Source organism: Toxorhynchites rutilus, chromosome 2 (assembly GCF_029784135.1).
Source record: "Toxorhynchites rutilus septentrionalis strain SRP chromosome 2, ASM2978413v1, whole genome shotgun sequence".
Taxonomy (NCBI): domain Eukaryota; kingdom Metazoa; phylum Arthropoda; class Insecta; order Diptera; family Culicidae; genus Toxorhynchites; species Toxorhynchites rutilus.
The window spans coordinates 112,484,635-112,498,482 of NC_073745.1; the positions used below are offsets into that span (position 1 = coordinate 112,484,635).

At 42.4% G+C, this 13,848-nt stretch overlaps 1 protein-coding gene across 5 annotated transcripts in view; it reads left to right on the forward strand.

Moving 5' to 3' along the window:
* The window catches only part of LOC129764297 (dynein beta chain, ciliary), a 59,767-nt gene that overhangs the window by 15,769 nt on the left and 30,150 nt on the right, over positions 1 to 13,848 (forward strand). For all 5 annotated transcript variants that reach the window (XM_055763240.1, XM_055763238.1, XM_055763241.1 and 2 more), the window contains 6 exons: positions 1,572 to 1,773; positions 1,888 to 2,018; positions 2,077 to 2,532; positions 2,594 to 2,746; positions 2,808 to 2,981; positions 3,069 to 3,106. In XM_055763240.1, coding sequence (XP_055619215.1) covers positions 1,661 to 1,773; positions 1,888 to 2,018; positions 2,077 to 2,532; positions 2,594 to 2,746; positions 2,808 to 2,981; positions 3,069 to 3,106 — 1,065 coding nt within the window. In that variant the 5' untranslated portion in view covers positions 1,572 to 1,660. The remainder of the gene's footprint in view (positions 1 to 1,571; positions 1,774 to 1,887; positions 2,019 to 2,076; positions 2,533 to 2,593; positions 2,747 to 2,807; positions 2,982 to 3,068; positions 3,107 to 13,848) is intronic.

Below are 13,848 nucleotides of genomic sequence, written 5' to 3' on the forward strand. Positions count from 1 at the left end.
AACAAACCCGTTGCGGCTAGTCAGAGGACAGTCTAATTGACACCATTTTTTTGTTTGTGTGTAATATGTACCTGATAAAACTGTGATATTTGATTAATCATAGTAATTTTTTTTCTCGTTGAAAAAATCGTGAATATCGCATACTTTTTATGATGTTTGATAGATAATATTAGTTTGATGATAGTATACTACCCCCTTAAATTTGGAAATTCCAACGTATATAAATCTACTGCTGTTAATCGAAACTAGTTGTATCAAAAAACCCCTTTTCCAGCCCTCTCTTTTACCTAGCTACATTCAATTTTGTTCAAATAATCATATTTCTAAAGTATATTAACAAATTAATAAAAATTTTGATAAAATAAAATCAAAACCAAAATGCTCCGGATAATCGAGTTTTCGGATAATTGCGTCCGACCTGTACTTACTCTTTCTCGTCTAGTATTAAAATTATTGGTATTTATTTAAAGAAGAAGATATAATTGAATAAAGAAACTCTATGTGTTTCTTTGCCTTCATATGTGTTCTTTGCCTTCACTCAGTTTTTAATGTCATTTACTTCACCCTCCTCAAAACAAAATTATTGATTATCGGTCTGTGAGACCGTTTATAGTATTAGGATAAATTAGGATTAAAGATATAATGGTCCTTAAAATGAATGACATTTTGTTGGGAGAAGTAGTGGATACAATCTGGAATGTAACGTTATTTGATTGTGTGAAATGTTCTTTCAGATTTTTATTAGAACCTCATTTATTTTCTTGAATAACTGTATTTTAAAATAGAAACATTCAATGCGAAAACTGGTTCATATTAACCATCTGGATAACAGAAAAATTCTTGCTATCAATTTCATATCACATCTGTGTGCATATTCGCATTTACAAAACATGACATTTTTTATCGCATATACAATTAGCCATGTTACAAATCCCTGCTTATAAAAAATGTTTGTATGATATGCATCACAATATACATACATTTGCTGCATTTGCCCCTAAAACGCTTGCTGTCGGTATGCTAATTGTTCAAATGAGTGCAATCACAGGAAAATTATCGCTTGGCGATCCTTCTCTATCTCATCCGCACACAAATCCGATCGATTAAGAGTGAATCATTGGCCGACAGAGCTGCTGTTCGTTCAACTCACGAGACAGAATGAATTTGTCTACCACATGTTCGGATTCGTTCACTCACTGAGTGGTATCGTATATTGCGAGACCAACACATTGATTGAAGAAGCTGTTTTCACATACTGAAAAAAGTTGGATACTTTCGTCGATTCTCTCGACAATCACCAACACTGCTTCCACCTGTCGAATTTTACCAAAGTTTTTTTACGTTAGGTACATACGGTTCAACAATAAAAGGAGATGACATTATAAAAAATCCAAGTTGAGCCGTACTTTTTGAGATAAAGGGGTGGTCCAAATCACCCCATGTTACCCTACATCCTTGCCATCACACCAAAAATGTGCGTTCGGGAACAAAATGTGCCATTTTCCATGAATAATAGTAGCTTCTACGGCAATTCACTATATTTTATCCTCTCTCTATACTATCCTCCACAGAATCAGTAAAAACCTCCACACACACGGAGCGAGTTAATAACACCTGATAAATTACTTCACTTCTTTACACCGCACAAGAGTGAGCAGCAATGGAAGGAGGCAGCGGAAGCAGCAACTCGGATCCTCGATTCGAGTTTCTGGGGTCGTTCGTGCAGAAAACGCTAAAGCTGAAGCCGGAAAAATGGCACCGTTTAGTCACGCTGTAAGGAAAAGATCATTCATACATTCTTTATTAGTACAAAAATGTTAGATTTAAGCAGACGTAACTGATAGCAGTGGGTTATGATACAAATTTCATCATTTCTTTTCATTACAGAGAGGAACACAAAGCAGTTTTGAAAGAATTTTTCGATACTCACTCATCGCTAGTGTTAATTATTATTCTAACCCCCTCGGCACAATTGATTCCATTAGTGAGTTTTCCCATTGCACAGTTAAAAAATAAAGGTATTCATAGAAGAACAATTTTCTTGTGTACCGTTCTCTGAAAACTTTTGAATTTTAGGGGTATATTTCGTAAAAAAGAACACAATTGATGTGCCCCGCGAGGGTTGCAAAGATTGTCTCGTGGTAGGAGATTTAGCGACTCGCACGATCGATCAGTTGTCGTGTCTCGTAGATGAGATCTTCGTTCCACTGCTATCAAACCCATACAACCACCAGGGGTGGCCAGAAATGGTCGCACAGGACGTCCAGAAGCAGGTTCACAGCCTCAAGAGCACCGTCTATCAAGTCCAGGGTCAAGTTAGTGGACAGACCGTTCTACCAATGCCCGTCGGAGTTGATAAATGTGTGCAGACCGCAAAAGAGCTAGTGGTCAACGCGGAATGTTCGATCAATCTCTACCTCAAGAGTGCGATCGAAGGCGTCGTCATAAAGTGGGCCACCCAGGTGAACGACGTGATGCTTGAAAACAGTGCGAATGCCTTCAATGGGGGACAGAATCCGGTGCCGTCTGTCGGTACGTATCAAAAGTAAAGCTATCCACCCCGTCCACGGCGAACAACATTTTTCCGTTGCAGAAATCAACTTCTGGAATAATCGGCTGAAGAATCTCACCTACATATACGAGCAACTGCGACACGAGCGAATTCGCAGTATGGCATTGATTTTAGAGTTTACTGATAGCGCATATTATCCTTGTTTTAAGACACTATTTAAAAACGTTGTAACAGGTACTGTCGATTCAGCAGGTCAAATTAAAGAATATTGTTTTCAAGCTCACATCTCCCGTAGCACTTGCTGAGGCACGCGATATTACATTGTATCTGAACCCACTGACACGACACTTTCAGCAGCTCGAGGACACCGAGTTCTCGGAGTGTAAGGTCCTGCTGAAACCATTGATGCACGTCGTTTGTCTAATTTGGTCCAACTCACTCTACTATTGTCACTCGGCAAAGCTAATTGGTAAGGCAGAAAAAAAATTGCTAGACTTCCGTTACTGTTTAAATCGAACATATTCTCTCGTATTCTCTCATATTCTCTCTCTTTCAGTTCTGCTGAGACAAATTTGTAATTTGATTATACAACAGGTATGACTTACTGTAGCTACTGTAGCTTCTAAATAAATTGATAAAGACCGTACACGAAAAAATGCAAAAGACAAGAATGATCACCAAAAATTTTATTTTAAATCGGATATTTTAACTCTCAGGAAATAGATAAACACATATTAGCTATGGTTTTGCAAAGTAGGTTCATTCAACTTTCTCTCCTAGGCTAAATGCTCGTACCTTGGACTTAACACCACACATCAAGTCCTGTTCAACAGATTACATTTAAATTTACATTTCTTACACATTATCATCCACTATTTCTTCAAATCATGGTCGGTTTTTTGAGACCTTCCCTGTTTTTCGGAGCTTGCCCTTGCCCACCGGTTTCGCGTAATGGCACGATGCCAGATCCGGTCAAAACAGAATGTAACCTTCGTGGGACCAGAGGAAGAGCAGCAGGCGCTTCTAGAAGCATTCTTCTTTTTATATTTGGCCGTTGATGGTATCAGTCAGATAGTTACGTTCGGCTTGCTGAATTTGCTGGACCCACAATTCGCCTGCCACACCAAGTACTTCTTGGCAAATTTGTCGAGCTTCTTCTTCCGGAATTTCTATGGAACATCCAGGCGGGACTTGCCGACGAAAAACTCCAGGCCAGGGATCTGCTTGGCGCTCGCTTTAATGTATGTCTCGTCGTCCATTACGATACATTTCTGCTGCACCAACCAGTCGCGGTACAGCTTCCTGGCTCGGGATTTGGCCACCGTATTCTAGTATCGGTTCGGTTAGGCGCCTTCCCTACCTTGAAGACATGAATTACGGCCCACTTCATTGTCTGCCCTGACGAACAAAACAGAAGAATTGACCTTCTTGGCCACATCCCGAATCGAAAGGTTGGAGGTACGCATGAAGCAATCCCTCGCCTTCCTTGCCTTCACTGGGTCGGTCGTCTTCGCTTTTCTTCTGCTGCCACCACACCGCTGGGTCGTCTGGATCTCCTTGAACGATTTTACCACACGGGACACGGTTGAATGGAGGATTCCCAATTGTTTTGCGATTCACCAGTTGAACTGGATTTTCTACGACAGCGCTCATAATTTTTTGTCGAAGCACTTTCTCGATAACCACTTGACAGATTGTGACGAAATTTTGCACGTGTAAACATTACACTCTAAACTAGTTTCACCCAAAATTTAATCAATTTTTACCCCGTGCAATAATTTGTTGTACACAAGAGAAAATGTTGCATTTTTTTCGAGTACAATCTTTAGGTCAGAATGATATTGATTACTTATACACCGAGTCCAATACTTTCTTATACACTTTCTGACCTCGATGTAGTGGTGAAGCAGCAGTATCTTTGTAATCTTGCAATATGTTTACACAATCCATAGACGGATCTGTTCGTTCATTTTCATTCAGTATTCATTGTTCAGCAACGATGAAAGAGTTTCGTAAACAATGGCGCTTTTTCATGAGTTTTAAAAATCTGAGAGTAAAGCGCGATTTTGTTTACGGGACCATTAAGGGGTATCATGAGATTTTCTCGTTGGAAAAAGATCCGGCACGTTCACTAAGCAAGTGGTGAAGATTTAAGGGAGCGAATTCGACGAAACTCCAAACAATTTGTACGTATGTTATCTCACGTCATTCGCTTCGCAGTATAAAGGGGATTATAATAATCAAAGTGATCCCGTGGCCGTGTGGTTAGCATCACATCTAACATGCCGGAGGTTAGGGTCCGATTCCTGTTCTGATCGGGGGATTTTTAGTCAAAGAAATTCACTCCAACTTGCACCGTGGTCACGCGTATTCTATAGCTCGCGACAGTTGATTCAGACTTCCTTTAAACCATAGGCAACATCTAAAACCTTTTTTCGTACACGGCCCGTCATCCTTTTCACAAGCCCTTCTTCCGCTCTAGCACCATAGTTGACCAATATTCCTTATTCGGTCTTGGCTCCGGAGTATTGGCCAGATTCATCTCTTTGGGAACCATTGTAACACCATTTTCGCTGTTCCGCTGTTTGGTAGAATTCGAGAAATGGCGGCTTTCCAATTTCGGCCAGAATAAACAGTCCACCTCATGTTGCTCCGGTAGTCTATTCTGTAGGCCATCCTCAAAGTAAATTTGCTGGTTAAAGGTCCCAGCAACAACGAAAGATTCGCTTCTCAGTCCAGAACTGCCGATTGTTTGCTACATACAGAACATTTTGGGGAATTCCGACTTCTTGAATTTACGTTCTCTCGGAGTACTCTTCCGGACAAACGAGAAATTTGATCTACGTGGCAGTATATTTCATTGTCAATAACCTCGCAATCATATTTTTTTAACACATTTTCGTACAGTTTCCGCGAACGCTTCTTTGCTCCCAAATTCTGCTATGCATTCGGTTCCGGCACAATCTGGTCTTAAAACTTCTCAATTTTAGCAACAGCGGCGTATTCGCAACATGCAACCCCGTCGCTACCGGGGATATTGCGCAGATAAGCGGTCGGCTCAAGCGCCACTCTCGTGAGGGAAACCAACCGTCGGATTGTTCTTTCCTTGCCACGCAATGAGACATCCACTCACGGCAAGTTTGTCATTTTTCCTCGCGAACCTAGTTAGTTCCGTGACTTTTATCTGCGTTCTCGAGAGGACCCGCGACACCGTTGGTCCGCGATCCACACTACAATCACAAGACCGGAATTTTCGTTTCGACCCAGCAGGATCGAATCACCACGCACGTGCTTCAACTTTCGCCCGAACCTCGAGGATCACCGTATCTCTAGGTTCAATACGACTCAAACGAGCCCATCGTCTGCAATCTACTCGCTTTCGATTCCTTGTAGCTTATCTCTCGTCAATGTAAACCAGACACGAATCAATGCCAATGTTTCCACAAAGGTCTCTGAGTCCTTATTTCTTCATTCGTTCTTTTTCGATGAGTTATTGTCTCATTGTTTGTTGTTCTAATTCTAGTATTATACAATTCCTCTTCCCTACTATCTATTATTTTCCACCCAGTCTTTGTTAGTGTACAGTCAGTCGAAATATTCGTCCGCATCTTCAAACGTTCTTCCGTGTTCTTCGTTGTTTTCTTCCGTATAACGCGGTCGTCTCGATCCGCTTCCAATTAAATCTAGCACGGTCGTCTCGATCCGCTTCCGATTCAAACTAGTGCGGTCGTCTCGATTCATTTCCTTTTAAATATAGCGCGGTCATCTTTTTTTTTTTTTTTTTTTAATTCGTTTATTTTTACAGGCTTAAACTTACTTAAGTTTAAAGGAGCCGAATTCTTAAATATATTTTTAAAACTATATATATATATATATATAAACAATTTTCTTACATCTATGGTTAGTAAGGTGGAAAACCGATTACTCGCGGTGTACTCGAGTTTAGAAGGGTGACATATTTTTAGGAGAAGGATGGGATATAAGGACATTGTAACAATGTTGATGAGCACTCAATTCTTAAATTTATTCGTATATCTATAGTTTATTTACATTTCAACTTATTCTACTATTTATAGCAAGGGGACGAATTACCCGCAAAGGAAGGAAAGGAGGGTATAAGGATGTAGGGGCAATCACACACGAAGATCTATAGCTTTAAGGAAAACATATATATGGGACATGTAATCAAGGTCTAACCGAGCCAACACATCTCTCACCGGCACATTGGGCTGTCTTCCTCGAGCCCGAAGGGAGTTTTTTAAATTCGATCTGGCGACCAGATACACCTCGCACGACCAAACAATGTGCTCGATGTCGTGATAACCTTGGCTACAAACGCAGAGATTGCTGCTGGCAAGATTGAAACGGAAGAGTAGTGCATCTAACGAACAGTGATTGGACATGAGTCGGGAGAAGATGCGAATAAAGTCCCGACTCAAGTCCAGACTTTTGAACCACGGTTTGAGGCTAACCTTAGGGATAATCGAGTGAAACCACCGGCCCAATTCATCTTCATTCCACTTGCGTTGCCAGTTAGCGATGGTATTTTTGCGGACTAAAGAATAAAATTCATTGAAGGCGATTTGACGCTGATAAATATCGCCTTCAATTGCACCTACCTTTGCTAATGAGTCAGCCCTCTCATTAACCGGAATGGAGCAATGTGAAGGGACCCAGATAAAGGTAATGACATAACAGCGTCTGGATAAAGCACTCAAAATTTCTCGTATTCTCTCAAGGAAGTACGGCGAGTGCTTTTCCGGCCTCACTGAACGGATAGCTTCGACAGAGCTAAGACTATCCGTTACAATGTAATAGTGTTCAACAGGTCGTGAGGCGACGCTGTCCAGCGCCCAATGAATTGCTGCCAATTCAGCAATATACACTGAGCAAGGATTCTGAAGACTGTGTGAGGTGCTAAAAAATTCGTTGAACACTCCAAATCCTGTGGACTCATTTATAGTGGACCCATCAGTAAAGTACATATAATCACAATTGATACCCCTATATTTTTCATCGAAGATCGTTGGAGCGATCCTCGATCGTTGGAAATCTGAATATCCATGGATATCTTGCTTCATGGACAGATCAAAATGCACAGAGGAATTGATGTATTCAGGGAAACAAACACGGTTGGGAATATACGAAGAAGGATCAACCTGCATGGAGATGAATTCATGATATGAACTCATGAATCCGGAGTGAAAATTTAGCTCGATCAGCTGCTCAAAATTTCCGATCACCAATGGGTTCATGACCCTCCACCGGATGAAGAACCGAAGAGATAATAAATTAAAGCGATCTTTTAGTGGGAGTAGGCCTGCCAAAACCTCGAGACACATGGTATGCGTTGAGGGCATACATCCCAACGCGATACGGAGACAAAGATACTGAATTCGCTCGAGTTTAATGAGGTGTGTTTTGGCAGCTGATTGAAAACAGAAACTGCCATACTCCATCACTGAGAGAATAGTTGTTCGATACAACATTATAAGATCTTCGGGATGGGCTCCCCACCAGGTGACGGTAATTGTACGGAGAAAGTTTATTCTTTGTTGACATTTTTTACTCAGATACCTAATATGGACCCCCCAAGTACATTTGGAGTCGAACCAGACCCCAAGATACTTGAATGACATAGCATGAGTGATCGGTTTACCCAAAAGTTGAAGCTTTGGTTTTGCTGGTCTATGCTTCCTAGAAAAAACCACCATCTCTGTTTTCTCCGTGGAGAATTCGATCCCTAGCCCAATGGCCCAGGTTGAAAAATTGTTCAAAGTATCTTGTAAGGGTCCTTGCAGGTCGGATTCGTTTGGTCCTACGACAGACACCACTCCATCATCTGCAAGTTGTCTTAGGCTGCAATTTTGTGTAAGGCAATTGTCGATGTCGCTTACATAGAAGTTGTACAAAAGGGGGCTTAAACATGAGCCCTGGGGGAGGCCCATGTAAGAGACCCGACTTACTGCCGAATCTCCGTGAGAAAAGTTCAAATGTTTCTCACAAAGCAAGTTATATAACATATTATTCAATAGAGGCGGCAGACCCCGAGAGTGTAATTTGTCCGACAAAACCTCTATTGAAACAGAATCGAAGGCCCCCTTTATGTCCAAGAATACTGAAGCCATTTGTTTTTTTTCGGCGTAAGCCATTTGAATTTCTGAAGAAAGCAACGCAAGACAATCATTCGTCCGCTTGCCCCTGCGGAACCCATATTGTGTATCTGAGAGTAGGCCATTCGTTTCAACCCATCGATCAAGGCGAAACAAGATCATTTTCTCCAACAATTTCCGTATACAAGACAGCATTGCTATTGGGCGGTACGAATTGAAGTCGGACGCGGGTTTTCCGGGTTTTTGAATAGCTATAACTCGTACTTGTCTCCAATCATCTGGAACAATATTATTCTCCAGAAACCGATTGAATAAATTCAACAAGCGATGTTTCGCCACATCAGGGAGGTTTTTCAGCAAGTTGAACTTAATTCTATCCGATCCCGGAGCAGAATTGTTACATGAGAGCAGAGCAAGAGAGAATTCTACCATCGAAAACTCGGAATCAAGATCGCACCTACCTTGTGGTATATCTCGAAAAAATTTTTGCACAGGAGCGGAATCAGGACAAACCTTCCGTGCAAAATTCAAAATCCATCGATGTGAATATTCTTCGCTTTCATTCATTGAAGAGCGATTTCTCATGTTTCGAGCCACTTTCCATATTTTTTTAATTGACGTTTCTCGTGACAAACCTCCCACGAAATTTCGCCAATAAGCACGTTTTTTCCCTTTGATCAAATTTTTGAACTGATTCTCAAGGGCTAAATACATTTGAAAATTTTCAGGGGTTCCACGTTTCCGAAAAGCTTTAAATGCATTCGATTTTTCTACATAAAGCTTGGAACATTGGCTATCCCACCATAGATTGGGAGGCCTTCGGGAAATGGTGGAACCTGGGATGGGTTTCGTTTGAGCGCGAACCGCGCTGTCATAGATCAAACGAGAAAGGAAGTTATACTCCTCCAATGGAGGTAAACCATCTCTGGAATTGATGGCTAGAGCAATCGCGTCCGCATATTTTTTCCAGTCAATGTGTCTTGTGAGGTCATATGCCATGTTTATAGATTCAGAAGAATTCGACCCAATGGTGATGGAAATTTTGATTGGCAAGTGATCACTACCGTTGGGGTTCTGGATTACATTCCACTTGCAATCTAACGATAGTGAATTCGAGCAAAGCGAGAGGTCAAGAGCACTTGGGTTAGCAGGAGGTTTAGGTACACGTGTTGTTTCCCCAGTGTTCAAAACGGTCATATTGAAGCTGTTACAAAGGTCATATATCAACAATGAACGATTGTCGTCGTACTGTTCCCCCCAGGCAGTTCCGTGAGAGTTGAAGTCTCCCAAGATCAATCGTGGCTCAGGAAGGAGTGAGCACATGTCATCAAGTTGTTTGCGGCTAACCGCAGCTCTCGGAGGCCAATACAAGCTGACAATACAGAGGTCTTTGCCTCTGATGTTTGCATGACAAGCAACAGCTTCGATCCCTCCAATAGGTGGAAGGTCAATTCTAAAAAATGAGTGGCACTTATTGATCCCCAAAAGCACCCCTCCGTATCTATCATCACGGTCCAAGCGTATAATATTAAAATCGTGGAAAGAGATATCATCTCGCGAAGAAAGCCAAGTTTCGGACAGAGCAAAAACATCACAATTGTAGTTATGAATTAAAAATTTGAATGTATCCAATTTAGGGATAAGACTACGACAATTCCACTGTAAAACAGTGATATCTCCGACCTCTCTATTTGAATTAGACATCAAGAGAGATAATCATTGCAAGGAGGGGCCATGTTTGCATCAATTGTTGCAAAATTGTCTTTAATACTGGAAGCATTGAGATGACAAGGGTTCTGATGGAGTCGGAAACATTAAAACACTTGAAGATTTGGTCCAAAAGGTCAGACAACTTTATAAATCCCGATTGGGAAGTTGAACTGGACGGAATAACAGGGACAGTTGGGGTTTTTGATGTCCCCTCGAGTGCTGGGCCATTCGAAGGTGAATTATTCCCACGGAAACCAGGAGGAACCTGATTTTGCTTGTCCGCTGCACTCGATTTTTTAGGCATGCTAACAGGGGGTATCACCGGAGGGGCTTGTCCTTGAACTTTGGGAGTGGTCACATTTTTGCGCCGGGGATTCCCTCGGAAAATGAACGGTGTGCCCCCGTTAGCTGTGTCCGCTTCTATTTCGTCAACGGGCAACGTGGCGAAGACATTTTGTGTGTTGATTGGTTGTTGTTGTTGGGCCAGTGGAGAAGCGCCCTTTAAAATATCCGCAAAAGTGCGTTTCGAGCGTTCCTTCAAAGAGCGCTTCTGTTTCTCCCAGCGACTCTTGTAATTTTCACAAACTGAGAGCTCGTGTGGGGATCCCCCGCAATATGGACATTTATGCTCAGTCGCACTGCAGGATTTCCCCTCATGTTGCTCTCCGCAAGTGGCACAGCGCTCCTTGTTGGCACAATAATCTGAAGTTGTTGCAAGTCATGGGCTTTGGCACGAAGAGTCGCACAGGTAGTCTCAATTTGTCCACCATAACGTAGTCAGGGAGGGCGGCACCAGCAAAGGTGACTCGAAACGAGTCGGACGGCGTAAATTTAGTTTGGTCCCCATCATGGGAAAGTTTCCCGAGTTGGCGACAGTCCAAGATTTTCACTTCCATTGAGGGGAGCTTCTTGAACTTGCCTTTTCCTTCTGCTTTTATTTGTTCGCTCGTCAGACCCGTTTCAGTTATCACCCCCTCAATTTCTACGTTATAGGAGTTGATCAGCAACAATCTCGTTTGCGTGTTTCCGATCATTCACGACAACTCGCAATTTGTTCGGTCTAACCCTGCGAATTTCAGATACAGAAGTGTATCTGGCCAGATCTTTCATGATCTGAATCACGTTAAGGTTTTTTCCTTTCGGTTTTGGCCGGAGGAAAACAACCCAAGGGCCAGTTCCAGGTGCATCTTCTGGATAAACTCTGACACGTGGAGCGGAGACAACAGAGGGGGAAGACGAGGACGAGGACGAGGACGAGGATGAGGATGAGGATGAGGATGAGGATGAGGACGAGGACGAGGACGAGGACGAGGATGAGGATGAGGACGAGGACGAGGATTGGGTTGGATCGGAAGCATCAGAAGGGGGAAGCGAAATCGATGATGGGAGAGGGGGAGTGGAAGTAACAGTGGGTTGAGAAGGGAGGCTTGCAATTTTCTTAGAGGGGGGCTTGGTAGGATGAGCGGATTCGTCCCCAGAAGAATTATCTTCCTTATGAGGGACTCGTTTATGTTTTTTCCCAGATCTTGTATGAGATTCATTATCGGAGATCTCCATCTCTGGAGATCCTCCACTATTCTCCATTCAAAAAAATGTCTGTCTTATTTCTAAATTATTATTGATTTTAACAATAATCTTAAAAAAAAATAGCAAAAAAAAAATTATGATAATAATATCAAACAATGAACAAATGAATTGAATAATAATATTAATAATAAATATGTGTACCTTAATATATAAGTTGTTCCAATAATGCGCTCTACTGCCCTAATCAGGGAGAGACAGAGGCTACGCGCTACGGAGACAACACAATAGCGCAAGAATAGCTTACGCAGCCACGTGATGATGAATCCCGTTTGCGACAGTCACGCGATGGCGATCCCGTTATGCCGAATCAGTTCAACAGCCGCAATCCGGCTCGCTGCAAGAGAGCTGCTTCCTTTGTTCCTTCGTTCCACTTCACAAATGGTCAGGTCGAAAGCGGACAGCAATGACCTTCACTCGTACACGGTTCACTCGTACCAATAGCACAATAGCAAAAGTGGCAACGCACAATACCGACACTGAACTTTACTCGTCAAGAGTTGGATAGCGAATGGGCGCGGTCATCTTGATCCGTTTCCAATTATTTAAATCTAGCGCGCTCGTCTCGATCCGCTTTCAGATAAATCTAGCACAGTCGTCTCGATCTGCTTCCACATAAATCTAGCGTGGTCGTCTCGATCCGCTTCCTCTCGCTACCGCTTTTCCAACTAGTGGCGATCACGATTACCAGGCCCGGATGACAGCCATCTTTCTTTAAATTCACGTATTTTATTTTTCGCAATTTAGATATTCAATTTGCCACGTTGAATAAACACGACTCCGCGCCGTGCAACTGAAAATTCCTGTTCCTGACAGGATCGCCAATGTCAATGACCGAGCTCGAGGTTCGCTCGCTGGGTTGTTAGAATCGGGCATCTACGAATGTTGGGATGCGTGACTATGGCGAGATAGTTAAAGCTGACAGTGTTACCAATGGACCTGATCACGAACGTCACTTCACGGTGGAAACAAAATTATTTGTATGCAAGGTTATCCGCACTTCATTTCGTTTTCACCGTGAAATGGAGTTCGTGATCAGGCCCAATATTCATTTTAGAACCCACACAGAGTGAGCTTGTCGAACGTTCTCTTCTACCAACTGGTAGCCGATTGGAACAACTTGTATCAGTAGTCTGTATATGATGCTCACTCGAAATTCCGGGAACAGAGCACTGTAATTCTGTACTGCAGGGCAACGAGGGTGCTCACTCAAATACGTATGAAGATGAATTATCGACTCCCTCTGTTGTCTTGAATTTGTGTCAACGTTTCCATTAGTTTTATCTCCCGATTCGTCATTTTCTATTGCGAAAATAGCTGGTAGACCTTCCCTTCAAACACTGATTCTCTAGCCACTTCTGTGACGTTGCATAAAAATCCCTTCATATCTTCTTGTTAGACATATATCTACGTCAAAAATGCAAGACTGTGATAACTAAGCCACAAACTGCTAATGCTGAATCTGATAATTGGTTTCCGTAGTAAATAAAGGGTGTGTCACATCAAATTGCATCACGGAAAAAAACGCTGTAGAAATTCGCCCAGTAGACCGATCCTTTTGAAAATTTTAGACAGTAAAATAAAAACTATTAAACAACTTTTGGCATTTTCTTTTTATTCATACTTCGAGCCCAAGCCCGTATGCTTGCACCTTCCTCTTTACCCCGTCCATAAGGTTCTGTACAACGTCAGGTTGTAGTTTTTTTTTGAACAGAAATCCATTTTCTCTTGAAGTCCGCCTCCGATTTGACAACTTTTGAGTTCTTTCGGTGGGCCTGCTTCATAATCGCCCAATATCTCTTTATTGGGCGAAGCTCCGGCACGTTGGGCGGGTTCATTTCCTTTGGCACGAAGGTGACCCCGTTGGCTTCGTACCACTCCAACACGTCCTTTGAATAGTGGCACGAATCGAGATCCGGTCAGAAGATG